At 35.5% G+C, this 12,322-nt stretch overlaps 2 protein-coding genes across 3 annotated transcripts; one reads left to right on the top strand and one right to left on the bottom strand.

Moving 5' to 3' along the window:
* Positions 1 to 5,141: 5,141 nt before the first annotated feature.
* Positions 5,142 to 11,020, top strand: DOT3 (Phototropic-responsive NPH3 family protein). Of its 2 annotated transcripts, XR_015122453.1 has the most exons (7): positions 5,142 to 5,272; positions 5,464 to 5,533; positions 6,741 to 7,630; positions 7,752 to 8,010; positions 8,081 to 8,209; positions 10,222 to 10,690; positions 10,816 to 11,020. XR_015122453.1 is itself a non-coding variant. In XM_086245310.1 (6 exons), exons 1-6 carry the CDS (start codon positions 5,160 to 5,162, stop codon positions 10,579 to 10,581), a joined length of 1,821 nt encoding a protein of 606 aa, XP_086101436.1. In that variant the 5' UTR covers positions 5,142 to 5,159; the 3' UTR covers positions 10,582 to 10,791. The 2 variants fall into 2 exon arrangements, 1 of the variants encoding a protein (XP_086101436.1); XM_086245310.1 differs by lacking the exon at positions 10,816 to 11,020 and having other exon boundaries at positions 10,222 to 10,791.
* Positions 11,021 to 11,240: 220 nt separating this feature from the next.
* On the bottom strand, positions 11,241 to 12,065 carry LOC147284050 (Ribosomal protein L23/L15e family protein). The gene has a single exon (XM_086245100.1). It carries the CDS (start codon positions 11,959 to 11,961, stop codon positions 11,464 to 11,466), a length of 498 nt encoding a protein of 165 aa, XP_086101226.1. The 5' UTR covers positions 11,962 to 12,065; the 3' UTR covers positions 11,241 to 11,463.
* Between the last annotated feature and the right edge of the window lie 257 nt (positions 12,066 to 12,322).

Genomic DNA, 12,322 nt, shown 5'->3' with positions numbered 1-12,322 from the left:
ATCACAGAAGAAACCGCCAACCACGACGAACACGGCAATAAGTCAAAATCTTTCATATTGTCTACCCCAATTTGCCCTCGCTCTTTTATTAATATTATTATGTTCATGTCTGTCATGCACACTCATGCCCTTTCTTTCTTTTTTTTTTTTTTTTTTTTTTTTTTTTTTCATAATAAGACATTAGGACCCTTTTTTAAAATGTGAAAATTTTACCATATTAACATGTACGACATATATATAGAGCCCCTTCCATTAATGTATTTATGTGCGAATGTAATAAAATTTTAAAAGATTGACAAGAAAAGACAAAACGGTGAGATTGAGGGTAGTAGAACTGAAGAAGTTGCTATGTTGGATGAGTGTGAATTGGTTGAAATTACCATACCATACTATTCTTTTTTTTTTTTTTTTTTATTGAGAAGAAAATTACCAAACTATTCTTAAATATAAAATCTACTATTACAATTGTTTAAAATACCAAGTGTTTGTTTGAGATTTTGTTTAGACATATCCTTTCTTTGTATTGTATTGACAACTCTTACTTCTATTAGATTATTTTGATAGATGATCTAAATTTAAGATTAATAATATTAATTAATTATTAGTTTAGTAGTATTTCTATCTCAATATTATGAGAGGTTGAAGTTCCAATCTCCCTTCCCCCAATCATGCAAAAATTCAAAATCAATGATAATCAACACAAGGAAATTATCCATTCTTATATTATGTTTTCTATAGTTACTGAGGGCTTAAACTCCAGTAATAGAACACTAAACCCAAAAAAAAAAGCCACGATTCTAAGTTGGGAAGAGTTGGGCATTATACTTTTAATTTTTTCTTTTAATATGCTCTATTCATTTTGAGTTACTTTACATTCATTATTAAAGTTCAACTATTGCTATCAACTAACTTACAATCTAATAGCATTTCTCTCTCCAATGTTGGAGAGGTCCTAAATTAGTAAATTGGGATCCTCTCTCTCTCCCAAAATAAAAATAAAAAGTTCGACTATCACCCCAATAATGAATATTCTTACTTCCTAATTGCATTTCATGTTTGTTGCTTGTACAAACCATCCAATAATGGAGAACCATTTCAAAATTAATTTGTTGAAAAATTAATGCCACACCTGAATGAATGGTGAGCTTTCATTGAGCAGTCATAGGCAAATTAAAGCAGGAAATTAAAACATGTCATCAAAAGAACAGAAATCAATGTTATTAGTTATTCCTCATTATTCAACCTTTCCAATGTCATGCAAGACAGGATTTCCTTTTTTTTTTTTTTTTTTTCTCTTCATAGAATCCTGATATATATATACTAGCCTCTCCACACTCGCTCCTGCGAGTGTGAAATGGTTCTTTATATTACGCAAACATCAATATTTTGGCAAGCATAAATCAATTTAATAGATAATGAAAAGTAAATTTGAAAAAATTAATTAAGAAAAGAGTTTCAGCAATTAATTAAAGAGAAAAATGTGGCAAACTAATTCTCATAGGCGGGAAAGTAAATTTAGAAATCGAAAACCAATTTAAGCCGAAACGATTTCAGCCATTCAAATCCGGAGATAATTCAAAAATCATTCTATTTTATTATATATATATAAATAGTTTTAAAAGGTAACATAGAATAGAAGAAGGCATAGATCGAGCCAAAGACTCACCAACTCAAATGGGTTGGCATTGCATGTGTTACATATTGACACGTACTTTTCTATATATATAAGAAGAGGTCCTCTTTACAACAACAAAAAGAGGCAAATTCTCTCTCTCTCTCTCTCTCTCCCCCACCCCCCTCCCCCTTTTGAGCTAGATATCCAACTAACACTTCTTTGAAAGTTTCCTTCTTCTTTTATTTGTTTCAGGTCAAAGAGAAAATATTATGCAATTGTAGTACACCAACATGTGCATAAATGTGTTTTGACTATATCGATCGATGCATGCATGCACAAGTGCACATCCAAAACATCAACCCATGAAAGTAGGATCCCAAGGGCAACTCCTTAATTTCCACCGTCGAAAAGGAGGAACTTTAATTTTGAAGCAACCTTTTAAAAACCTTTGGAGCTAAGGTAACCAAGGTACGTGCCTAAAGATAAGATAACTTTAGTACGTATCACAAATGATAAATCCCCACCTTAAATTTCAAATAAATACATTAATCAAACAATTTTTTCATTTTATTAATCAACTGTTATTTATGAGATTTAAACTCAGAACCTTTTCCGACAAAAAAAGATTGAGAATAATCATTGACACTAATTAAACTACTCTAGAATAAAATTATCACTTAATTTGTTAAAAACCGAAATACTATATTTGACTTTAGGTTTAACCCACACTATTTTTTAATTTAATTCAGGCCTGATTTTAGCCATGATGCGTGGGTTTTCTTTCTTTATACTATTTTTGCTGTCTTTTTAATTATATTGGAAATCAAAATATTTAGATTATGATAATATTTTTAAGAAAACAATTTAGTAAATGTTGTAAAACACATTGCTACTGTTTTTGTCATTTTTTAATATTATTACCAGTAATTTGTTTTTATGATTTTGTTCTCAATATATAGACTGTTTTCAAATTATGTTACCAAATACATTCTCAAATAATGAAAACGTACTCAAAATTCAACTTCTCATTTTGATTTTTCAAAAAGAATTTTGTAAAGACAAGGCCTTGAATGTCACCTTTCTATCCTTGATTATAGATCGCATAAGTATTTAAATGCTATGGGTTGTGGGGACCACGAATAATTTTCATAAAATCCCAAGGGTAATTAAGGAAATATGTTATGGAATATGTTAGTACCTATAATATAAGGTAGTAGTACCACCCATGAGTAAAGGTACCTTGCAATGGTAAAGGACCTACACTTTAAGTAAGGTAGTCACGAAGTGAGGTAGTCATCTATTATTAAGGTATCATACGAATCTCTATCTTTTTTTTTTTTTTTCGAAAAATAGGAATACCTTGTCATAAGGTACTTAACCCATTGAAGAACCTAAAAAGGTAGAACCTCCTTACAAGAGTAGTACGTACCGACTAAGATACAGACATTTATAAGAAACAAATATCTTCACATTAGCAACACGTGAAGGACCTTCTTATATGTCTCAACAAGTAAGGAAGTTGAATCCAAATAAGATTGGACCTCCTCCGTAACACAAGATGCAAACATAGAAGTTCACTCCTAAAAGGAGTATGCTTCCCGATGATTACAAACTTAGCAAACCTATAATTCTTAGGCCATATATGATGGTTAATTCATATAAATACCCCCTCATATGCTTAAGATCAAGTAACGTCATTCATGGCTCCATGCTTATTTACTTGATCGCTGAAGGGTCCTTGGCCGGCACCACAACAGTGTGTTCCCTCACCTTCAAGGATTTTCTTATGTCTTTTTTGCAGGGTATATAGGTTAATCAACAAGGTGGTGATTTTATGCTTCAACAGGTTGGGCATTGCTTTGGTGTGAGTGGGATTCTTGTGTGCATTGAAACTTAATTGGAATTTGTATTTGGTTGGCTTGAAGACCAAGGCCCTTTATAGGTGCGCTGTTCTTGCCTCTTGTGATGGTTGGTTTATAATTGTTGAAACTAAACTGGTCAACGAAATGACACCAGTGTGATATTGGCCAAAAATTCTCGGCTGTCTAAGTCAGTATGTGATTTGAGTATAGAATCTAAGATATACCCAATGGCCTAGCCTTACTAGCGGATTTGCCTACTCCTTTTTTGTGACTACTTTATTGGATGGATTGATTAATGCAGATGAACTAGTTTCTATTTTGGACCTTTTGGTGATTGAGACTTCTGAGAGTTGCATGTGACCACCTTCAGCTATAATGCTTGGTTTCTTGGTTGATTTGTGGTCTGCTTTTGCATGTTAATGGTTGTGCAGGAAGCTGTTTTTTTTTTTTTTTTTTTCTTTCTTTTTCTTTTTTCTTTTTTGGGCCTTCTCGTCCTAGTCTTGAGCCATTTGGTGTTGGGCCTTTGCCTTGTTGCATTAGCCTTGATTGTGCTTTCTTTTTGTTGGAATTTTCTTGCTCAAGTGAGCCTGTGGAGAGCTCCTTATTTTAGAGCTTAAATTTACATCTGTGTTTACGATCTCCTTGGAGGTGTATTCCCCTCCTCGGGTATACACGTATTTCCCTATCAGTCCAATGTTACACTTTATTTACCCAAAAAAAAAATGCAATACAAAATCTGCAGAATTCCAACCATTTCAAGTCTAGAAACACCAAAAGCCTCGAACCAATTATGAAATTTCAAGTTTTCAACAACACAACCAATTAACTACATTAATTTGGTCTTCCATCAGTGAGCTAGATTTGCATGGTCCAACAGTAATCAGACTATATATTGAAGCATAGGTAAGAGTTTGAGAGTGTGGAACCATTGAGATGTAAGTAATTATGAGTAAATGAGTAATAGGCCAGGTTTCCCAATTTTTTGATTATAGATTGTATTGCATTATTCATAAAAAGATCATTTCGTCCCCACCATCCCAAAGTAAGATAAAGAAATAAGCCAAAACAATCCACAAAATAGAATTATCATCCACATGTAACCCTAGCAAATCAGATGTTACATCAAGACATGCAGGCATTCTTTATAACCAATTCTTTGTAACCAAGAGATCCACAAAGTTTTGTAAGATCTATTACAGTTAGAAAGATCTCATATCGAAAAATATGAGGCCTTGCATAATGGGTTATAAGGGTTTGGGTTACTCCTCCCATTACCAATTGGTTTTGGGATAGATGTCTAGATTTCTTCATGGTATCAAAACAGATTATCCACGTGTTGGGCCGAACAGCTTAAATGATGCAACACGTGCGGGGGCATGTTGTGAGGTCTCTCATAGCCACACAACCATCTGTTGGTTGCTTCCATACTTACATGGCTGAAAATTGACCTGTCACATTCTCTATCTCTTTCATTAACATTCACCAAATTAGTCACTCTATGTCACAATCAGATTATGCAACAGTTAGTGGCCATTCCACCAACCCTCTTAAGAGTACATTGATCACAACCACAGACTCACTTCTCATGCATTTATTAAGACCGCTCCCAGTCTCTTATATCATGTTATAGATTCATCCAAATGAAGTGTCACTCATAACTTATCCAGCCAAAGAGTGTCAGCATGAAGAAGTCTCTAACTCCACCACAAAATCCTGGGACAGATTACGAGGGCACTGATCAACTTCACAACCAAAGCATCGTAGTTCCCACCAAACAAGTCGCTATAGATCATAGGTTCGTAAAGAAAGAACACTCATGGTTCTACTAGAATTGCGATTTACAATTGGCAAGAAGAAAACCAGTTTTATCATTAGAGATATATACTATATTGCTTCTAGAGATCGACAGTCTTTTGCATAGCATTTTTTGATGACACACTTTCTCCTCCCCATTCCTCTCACTTTTCCATTGGTGGGTTCATGCAGGTTTATCACTTCTCATGTCCCGACAGACCTAACAGTTCAAGTTCAAGAAGACACCTTCAATGTTCACAAGGTAACTACAGATGATTCAATATTGTATAATGTGATACCTAAAAGCTTTCCTAAAACCTGTCTTTATTAAAGTGTAGAACAAAGTACAAGCAAACCTGAACTTCTTACATAATAAATAATAACAATAGCATATAAATAAACAGAATTTAAGTTCATTACTTCCCTTCAAATTATTATCATATATAGTTATTCTAATAGAGATGCTAGGTTGCATTCAGAACAATATTTTCCTGAAAGGAAGTTCTATGTATTATAACATATACATACAGCGCATGCAAGATTTCCAGAGTCAGCCAAATTCTAAATCTGTTTCTGAGAAAACAAAGAGACTCGTGATACCGCCCTCAAGGTACATTAGTACTTTGAAATTCTCACTTTCTCCTCTGTTAAATTTTGTTTCCCATCTTCCTATTACCACTTACCAGCACCATTTATTTTTGTCCTTTACATTAAAGAAAAATTAACCACCGAGAGCATGAAATTTCCAGTGAAATGAAGCAACTCCACTTTCTTTCCCCCCTGTTTAAAATGTCTTTTTGTGGCTTCATAATACAAGAACCATTTATTTTTCTCTTCCACATTAAAGAAAAACTCACCACCAAAAATAAATTTTCCAGTGAAGCAACTAGAATTTTCTTTTTTCCCTTTATGCATGACCATGGGATGACCAAATAACTCTCTACTGTTATAAATTCCTACAACTTATGCATCCATCAAGTATTAAGGTCATTCAGGCAAAAAAAAAAATGTTCAAGTTCACCTTAAACAGTACAAGCTATTTGAACACAATACTCGATGCTTAAAGTGAATCAACTAATTTATTTTCATCACAATGTTTGTATCTTCCTCTGTTTCATTTGCACACACATAATTTGTTCTACATATTTAAAAAGGAAAATTATCTACAAGCAGAACACACACAATGATTGAACTCAACAATGTCGATCAGTGACTGCATCACTTCCCACATTTTGGACTTCCTTAAAATTCGACATACAGATTATTTGTTTCTTGTTATATATATAAGAAGGCATACAGATTATTCATATTAACAGACACAAGCACTTGAATGCAACACCATGAACTTCGTCTCATGAATTCATTTTTGTATAGTACTTGTCATACGAATTGAATGTGTAACCAGGGGGGCAAAACACATCTACAGGGTACTCAATTATTTCCTGTTTCCTTTCTCTTTCTTTGAACAGTATCCTTTGGTGTCAAAATGTGGCTACATAGGTCGATTGGAATATCAACCTTCAATCTCAAATTTTGGCTATGACCTTAAGCTTGAGAACTTCCCAGGTGGACCAGAAACCTTTGAAATCATTTTAAAAATCTGTTATGGTCTCCCAATGGACTTAAACCCCAACAATATAGCTCCACTAAGATGCGCATCAGAATTTCTAGAAATGACTGAAGAACTTCAAGATGGGAACCTCATTTCCAAGACAGAAGCCTTTCTCACATTTTTAGTCCTTTCTTCATGGAAGGACACCATTACTGTACTTAAATCTTGTGAAACTCTATCTCCATGGGCTGAGAATCTTCAAATTGTGAGAAGATGCTGTGACTCAATTGCTTGGAAGGCTTCTAGAGAAAACATAAGTGGGGATACAGACTGTCAAGAAGACTGGTGGTTTAATGAGGTGGCTACCCTCCGAATAGATCATTTCATGAGGATTATAACGGCAATAAAGGCGAAGAGTACAAGACCAGAGTTTGTAGGTAAATGTATCATGCACTATGCAGAGAGATGGTTGCCAGGCATGGATGAAGAGTTTGAAGGACTAAGAGGATATGGGCTCGGAAAAAATGACCTGCAGTTCAGTATATTGAGGAAACAGGAAGGGGGTTACAGAAACAGCAAGGAGCAAAAAGCAATTATTGAAAGCCTACTGAGCATACTTCCTCCTCAACATGAAGCTGTTCCATGTAAGTTCTTGTTGCGGATGCTAAAGATGGCCATGATGTACTCTGTATCACCAGCTTTGATTTCAGAGCTTGAAAAGAGAGTGGGGATGATGTTAGAAGATGCCACTGTGAATGATCTGTTGATTCCTAGTTACAATAATGCAGATCAAGGGAAACTGGTTAAGTGAGTATTGTACATTCTCTATTTAGTCTGACTTCACAACATAATCACAATAGACTCCTGCTGCAGAGGTCACTTTATAATCAATCTTCATCTAATTTAATTTTATTAATGTCTAGTACAGTTCACCTGAAGAATGCACAATGCACAACATTGATGTTGTGCAAAGGATTGTGGAATATTTCTTGATGCATGAGCCGCAACAACAGCAACAGAAGACTGGCAAAGTCGATGTCAGTAAGCTCTTAGACAACTACCTAGCAGAGATTGCAGGAGACCCAAATCTCTCCATAACCAAGTTTCAAGTATTGGCTGAACTACTTCCAGAAAATGCTCGAACATGTGATGATGGTCTTTATAGAGCAATTGATATCTATCTCAAGGTTACTTCCACACCTGTTTCTCTGGTTTTACTAAAGCAATTTTAAACCTAAATTCTAACCCCTTTTTCAGACTCATCCTTCATTACCTGAGCACGATCGGAGAAGGCTATGTAGAGTAATGAACTGCGAGAAACTATCCCTTGACGCATGCATGCATGCTGCACAAAATGATCGACTTCCTATGAGAACCATTGTCCAGGTAGCATTTGTCAAATTTCCAATTACGTCAGCATCACACAAGAGGTTAAAAAAAGTTTGTATCAGCTTGTCCGTGTTGAAAATTAGTTTAAAATGCTAGGAAATTAGTTATATTCTTAAGCCATCTAGGTCTTTCATAAATACAATTGAAAATGTTTGACAGATATTTAAAGTTTATCATGTAATATCAGGAAAAAGAAATGCAACCCAAGAACCTCCACCGACCACAGACTAAGGAAATGATAAATTATAACCAACATCATCAATGAAACCATTTAGAGGCTTTTGGGAAAGAAAAAAAATAGAAGAAAATCCAGGAGGAAAAAAAAATATGACTACAGATTGAAATACGTGTCCCATGTTTTATTGCACATCTGTATATTTTATGCAGGTCGAATCCATACTATATGCATGTAACTCGTGAATGGTTTTCAAAGGAAAGGTATAACACGAAGCATCTTATGTCTCACAAGGTGAGGCGTTGAGGCATAAGCCCTTCAGGATTCAAATTATTATAATTACAAATAAAAACAAATATAAATAGTTAAGAAAAATTATTAATTTCCATTCAAGCATTAATCCCAAAGCATATAATATTCAATTAGTCATACAATAAATCCCAAAAGAAAAGGTCACTTCATTCATCCCACTGCTCATCACCATCCAAACTAACATATATTTGTCCAATGTATCATGGTTGGATACAGAAATTTTTCCCATAAAAAATACTTAGAGCTGCAAAAAGAGTATGCACCAACAATATAAAATTGCACCAACAAAATAAAAAATTAAAATTTCAAGTAGACACCAATCAGATTGTATCAACAAAATAAAATACTGCCAGGCATAGTCAAAGTCCATCACTGTTGCAATTGCAAACAGAAAAAAATTATAATTACATAGTAAAGATATGAGGAGTGATCTTATTCATTCATGGGTACTCCTTAATCTCAGTTAATGGAGCATTGAAGAATTTCTATCTTCTAAACCCATTGAAAGAGCCTTTCTATCTTCTATGTAACCTTTGTTCACATGGTTTAGGTTAGGGAATGAAACCAAGTTTTCTCCTAAGTACCTGACACCTTAGAACTATGAGAAGAGTGAAGAAGAAAAGGCAGAACCAACTAGGCACATACCAAATAGCATGCTGTGAGAATAATTTCTTCAATATAGACAGAATAAAAGCCTAAACTTGCCCTTAGGCTTTGATCAAGTGATAAAGACATGAGATGGGGTTAGGGCAGGACTCTAGTATGAATCATTGCTAGAAATTGAAAGAAAAGAACTTCAACCCCACATCAAACCGATAGAACTGCACTATAAGCATTACACAAATTCATCAATACTAAAAAATCACCAAGTCCAAGACAAAGTTGGAACTCTTTGAAACTAAGGGTTTTCTAACAAAATTAGAAATACACCAGCATCATAAATATATTGTAGCAAAGACCACTCAAATACCAAAATCAACCAGACTCTAATAAGAACCCATATTCGACACTTCAATTTGTATAGGGCCATAATTGGACTGGTGTACATTGACAATTACAAAATCTGATTAAACATTAATTTAACTGTTGCCCTGACATTCAAAAAACATTTATGCCTTATTATTTTCCCTTCTCATGACCCAAAAGATTAGAATATGCTCCTGTGAAAGGATAAACAAAACTAAAGGAGGTTGTAATGCTTCAAGCATCTAGTGTTAATCTAGTGTTAAACAAGAAATACCTAAGAAATAAACAAAATGTTTTCAGAAACCATAATGCTTCTAAAGAAATGGATTCCACAAAGAATGCATTCCTCCATAAAGGGGAATACCATGAATCAAAGATAGACCCCTGACATAATCGAGATGCAAAAGGCACACAAACAAAATGCAGACAATTAACTGAGCATTTGACAACGAATGCATTCATCAGACATGGAGCCCATAATCTCAGTGCCGACCAGTATGTGGTCCACCAAAATTGACATTTCTCACCAGAAGAAGAGAATATGTAATGTGTGCAGGTGCTGTTCTCGGAGCAAATAAAGATGAGAGCAGTGATGCAAGAGAAGGAGACAGCACCAAGTGGCAATAACTCTGAACAAGAAGGAAACCACCCATCAACAGATTTCGAAGTTAAGAATCTTAAAGCAGAGCTTGAAAATGTGAAGATAAAGATGGCAGAGCTGCAAAGTGACTATTCTGAGCTGCAACGGGGGTATGGAAAGATAGGAAACAAGAAAAAGAATGTGTCATCAGGTTGGAGTTTGGGGTGGAGGAAAATCAAGAACTCATTCCATACAAAAGTTGAGGGCAATGAAACTGGAGAAGGCCAACAAAGACGCAACCCACCTGGCTCCAGACGAAGGTCATCCATGTTCTAAATTACATTAACTAAAGAGGCTAAGGCACCCCATGCTATAAATGGCAATGTGAGATTTAAGCTTTCGAAAGCACCATCTGTATCAACTAGCTTCTTCAAAAACACTTATGGCAAAGTTGATGGTTTGTAATTGCCTTACCTATACATAATTTATCAATAGCTGCTAAACAAAAACAAAAATCAATGTCCATAATTTCCCTATTATTAGCCATTACTTGTCTCTACAATATTGCAGGTTCCCATAGAACATCTAGCTGACTACATCCTTTGCTACAACTACAAGCCTACAATCTCTCAACCATCATCAGACTAGATGCTCAACCAGGAACAAGGTTAATCAGCATGTGGTATAATCAAAGGAACAGCAACTTTATGCTAAACTCACTGAGGTGTACTTGGGCATTTTTTTGGTTACATTGAATATTATCCAAACAAATTATTTCTTTCAAATTTTGTGTTCTTTGCAACAAACATTAATCAATTTGTGAATCAAACAAAATATTATGAACAATTTAAACCTTATGTCATAATAATTGGATGAGATAAAAAATACTAAATGCAAATTGCTAATACTCTTACATCCTCAACAATTTCAAACTTAAAGTACTACTCCTATGAAAGTGCACAATTCCTGGGTAAAGTAAAACACATAACTATGCATAGTCAAACAAATTAACCATAAATGTTATACCACTTTGTTAATCAAAAGCTAAATGCTCCAATTCTATAAAAATGTTCACCAGGAAAGAGCCACAATTTATCAAACTGCTACTGCTACTGACTAACCCTCAAAGAAACCACAAAACAGCTAAACAACAAGTTTTCATCAAACATCCAAATCTCAAAAAACAAAAAACCCAATTCCCAAAATCCTCTAAGGTACCTAGCGAAACCTCATGCTGCTCCACGGAAACTTCACCGCACCCTCGCCGAAAACAGCGGAACCCTTCTCGCTCCTAACCCTCCGAGACTCCTTCTCCTTCCCGTCAAGCCAATGCTTCTTCTGGGCTTCACCTTCTTCCACAACGCTGGACTTGGCTTGCTTGCTCATCTGGGTCTTCTCCTGCTCGATGACCCTGATGGGGTAGAGGTCCTGCGAGAGCGAGAGCGGGGTCTTGAGGGTGACGTAAGCCTTCTTGTAGTCGGGCTTGGCAATCAAAAGGCCACCACGCTTCTTCTTCTTGCCCTCCATGTTGAGGGTACGGACCTTTTCGACATCGAAGCCGTAGAGGGACTCCAGGACGCGCTTGATTTCGATCTTGGAAGCAGATGGGATGGTCTTGAGAGCGATTTCTTTGATGTTGGTGAAGTTGGTGGGCATTAAGAGCTTGATGGGTAGGTTTGCGAAGTGGACTACCCTCCTTCCCAATCTGCTTCCCATGCTTCTATTGGGGTTCCTTGGTCTCTCTTCTCTTCTCTTCTCTTCTCTGTAATTTTGCGTTTGATTTTGAGGAGTGGAGGACCGGAGGTGTGCAACTCTCTGTGTGACAGAGTGAGTTATTCACTCATTTGCTTCCCATTTTCCTTAATTATTGGGACTGCCACTGGACCGGGCCTGAGTTGGTGATGGACCCAAAATCAGGAAGGGCCTAAGAGCTAAATAAGGAAAGTAAGTCTTTGAAAATGTAGTGGAAATTTTGAGAAATCAGTTTTGATTAAGATATTGAGAATTTTTTTTAAATAAGACACATATTTTGGGGTCAGTCTTATTTTATGACACGTATTTAGGATTGTGTTGATAA

The sequence above is a fragment of the Dryas octopetala genome, chromosome 5 (assembly GCF_963921425.1).
Source record: "Dryas octopetala chromosome 5, drDryOcto1.1, whole genome shotgun sequence".
Lineage (NCBI taxonomy): Eukaryota > Viridiplantae > Streptophyta > Magnoliopsida > Rosales > Rosaceae > Dryas > Dryas octopetala.
This window is presented reverse-complemented; position numbering and strand designations above follow the sequence as displayed.

Coding starts and splice junctions, on each gene's coding strand:
- DOT3 (XM_086245310.1), top strand. CDS start 5,160: ATGAAGAAGTCTCTAACTCCACCACAAAATCCTGGGACAGATTACGAG. Junction 5,534..6,740: donor ACACCTTCAATGTTCACAAG/GTAACTACAGAT, acceptor TTCTTTGAACAG/TATCCTTTGGTGTCAAAATG. Junction 8,210..10,221: donor CTATGAGAACCATTGTCCAG/GTAGCATTTGTC, acceptor TAATGTGTGCAG/GTGCTGTTCTCGGAGCAAAT.
- LOC147284050 (XM_086245100.1), bottom strand. CDS start 11,961: ATGGGAAGCAGATTGGGAAGGAGGGTAGTCCACTTCGCAAACCTACCC.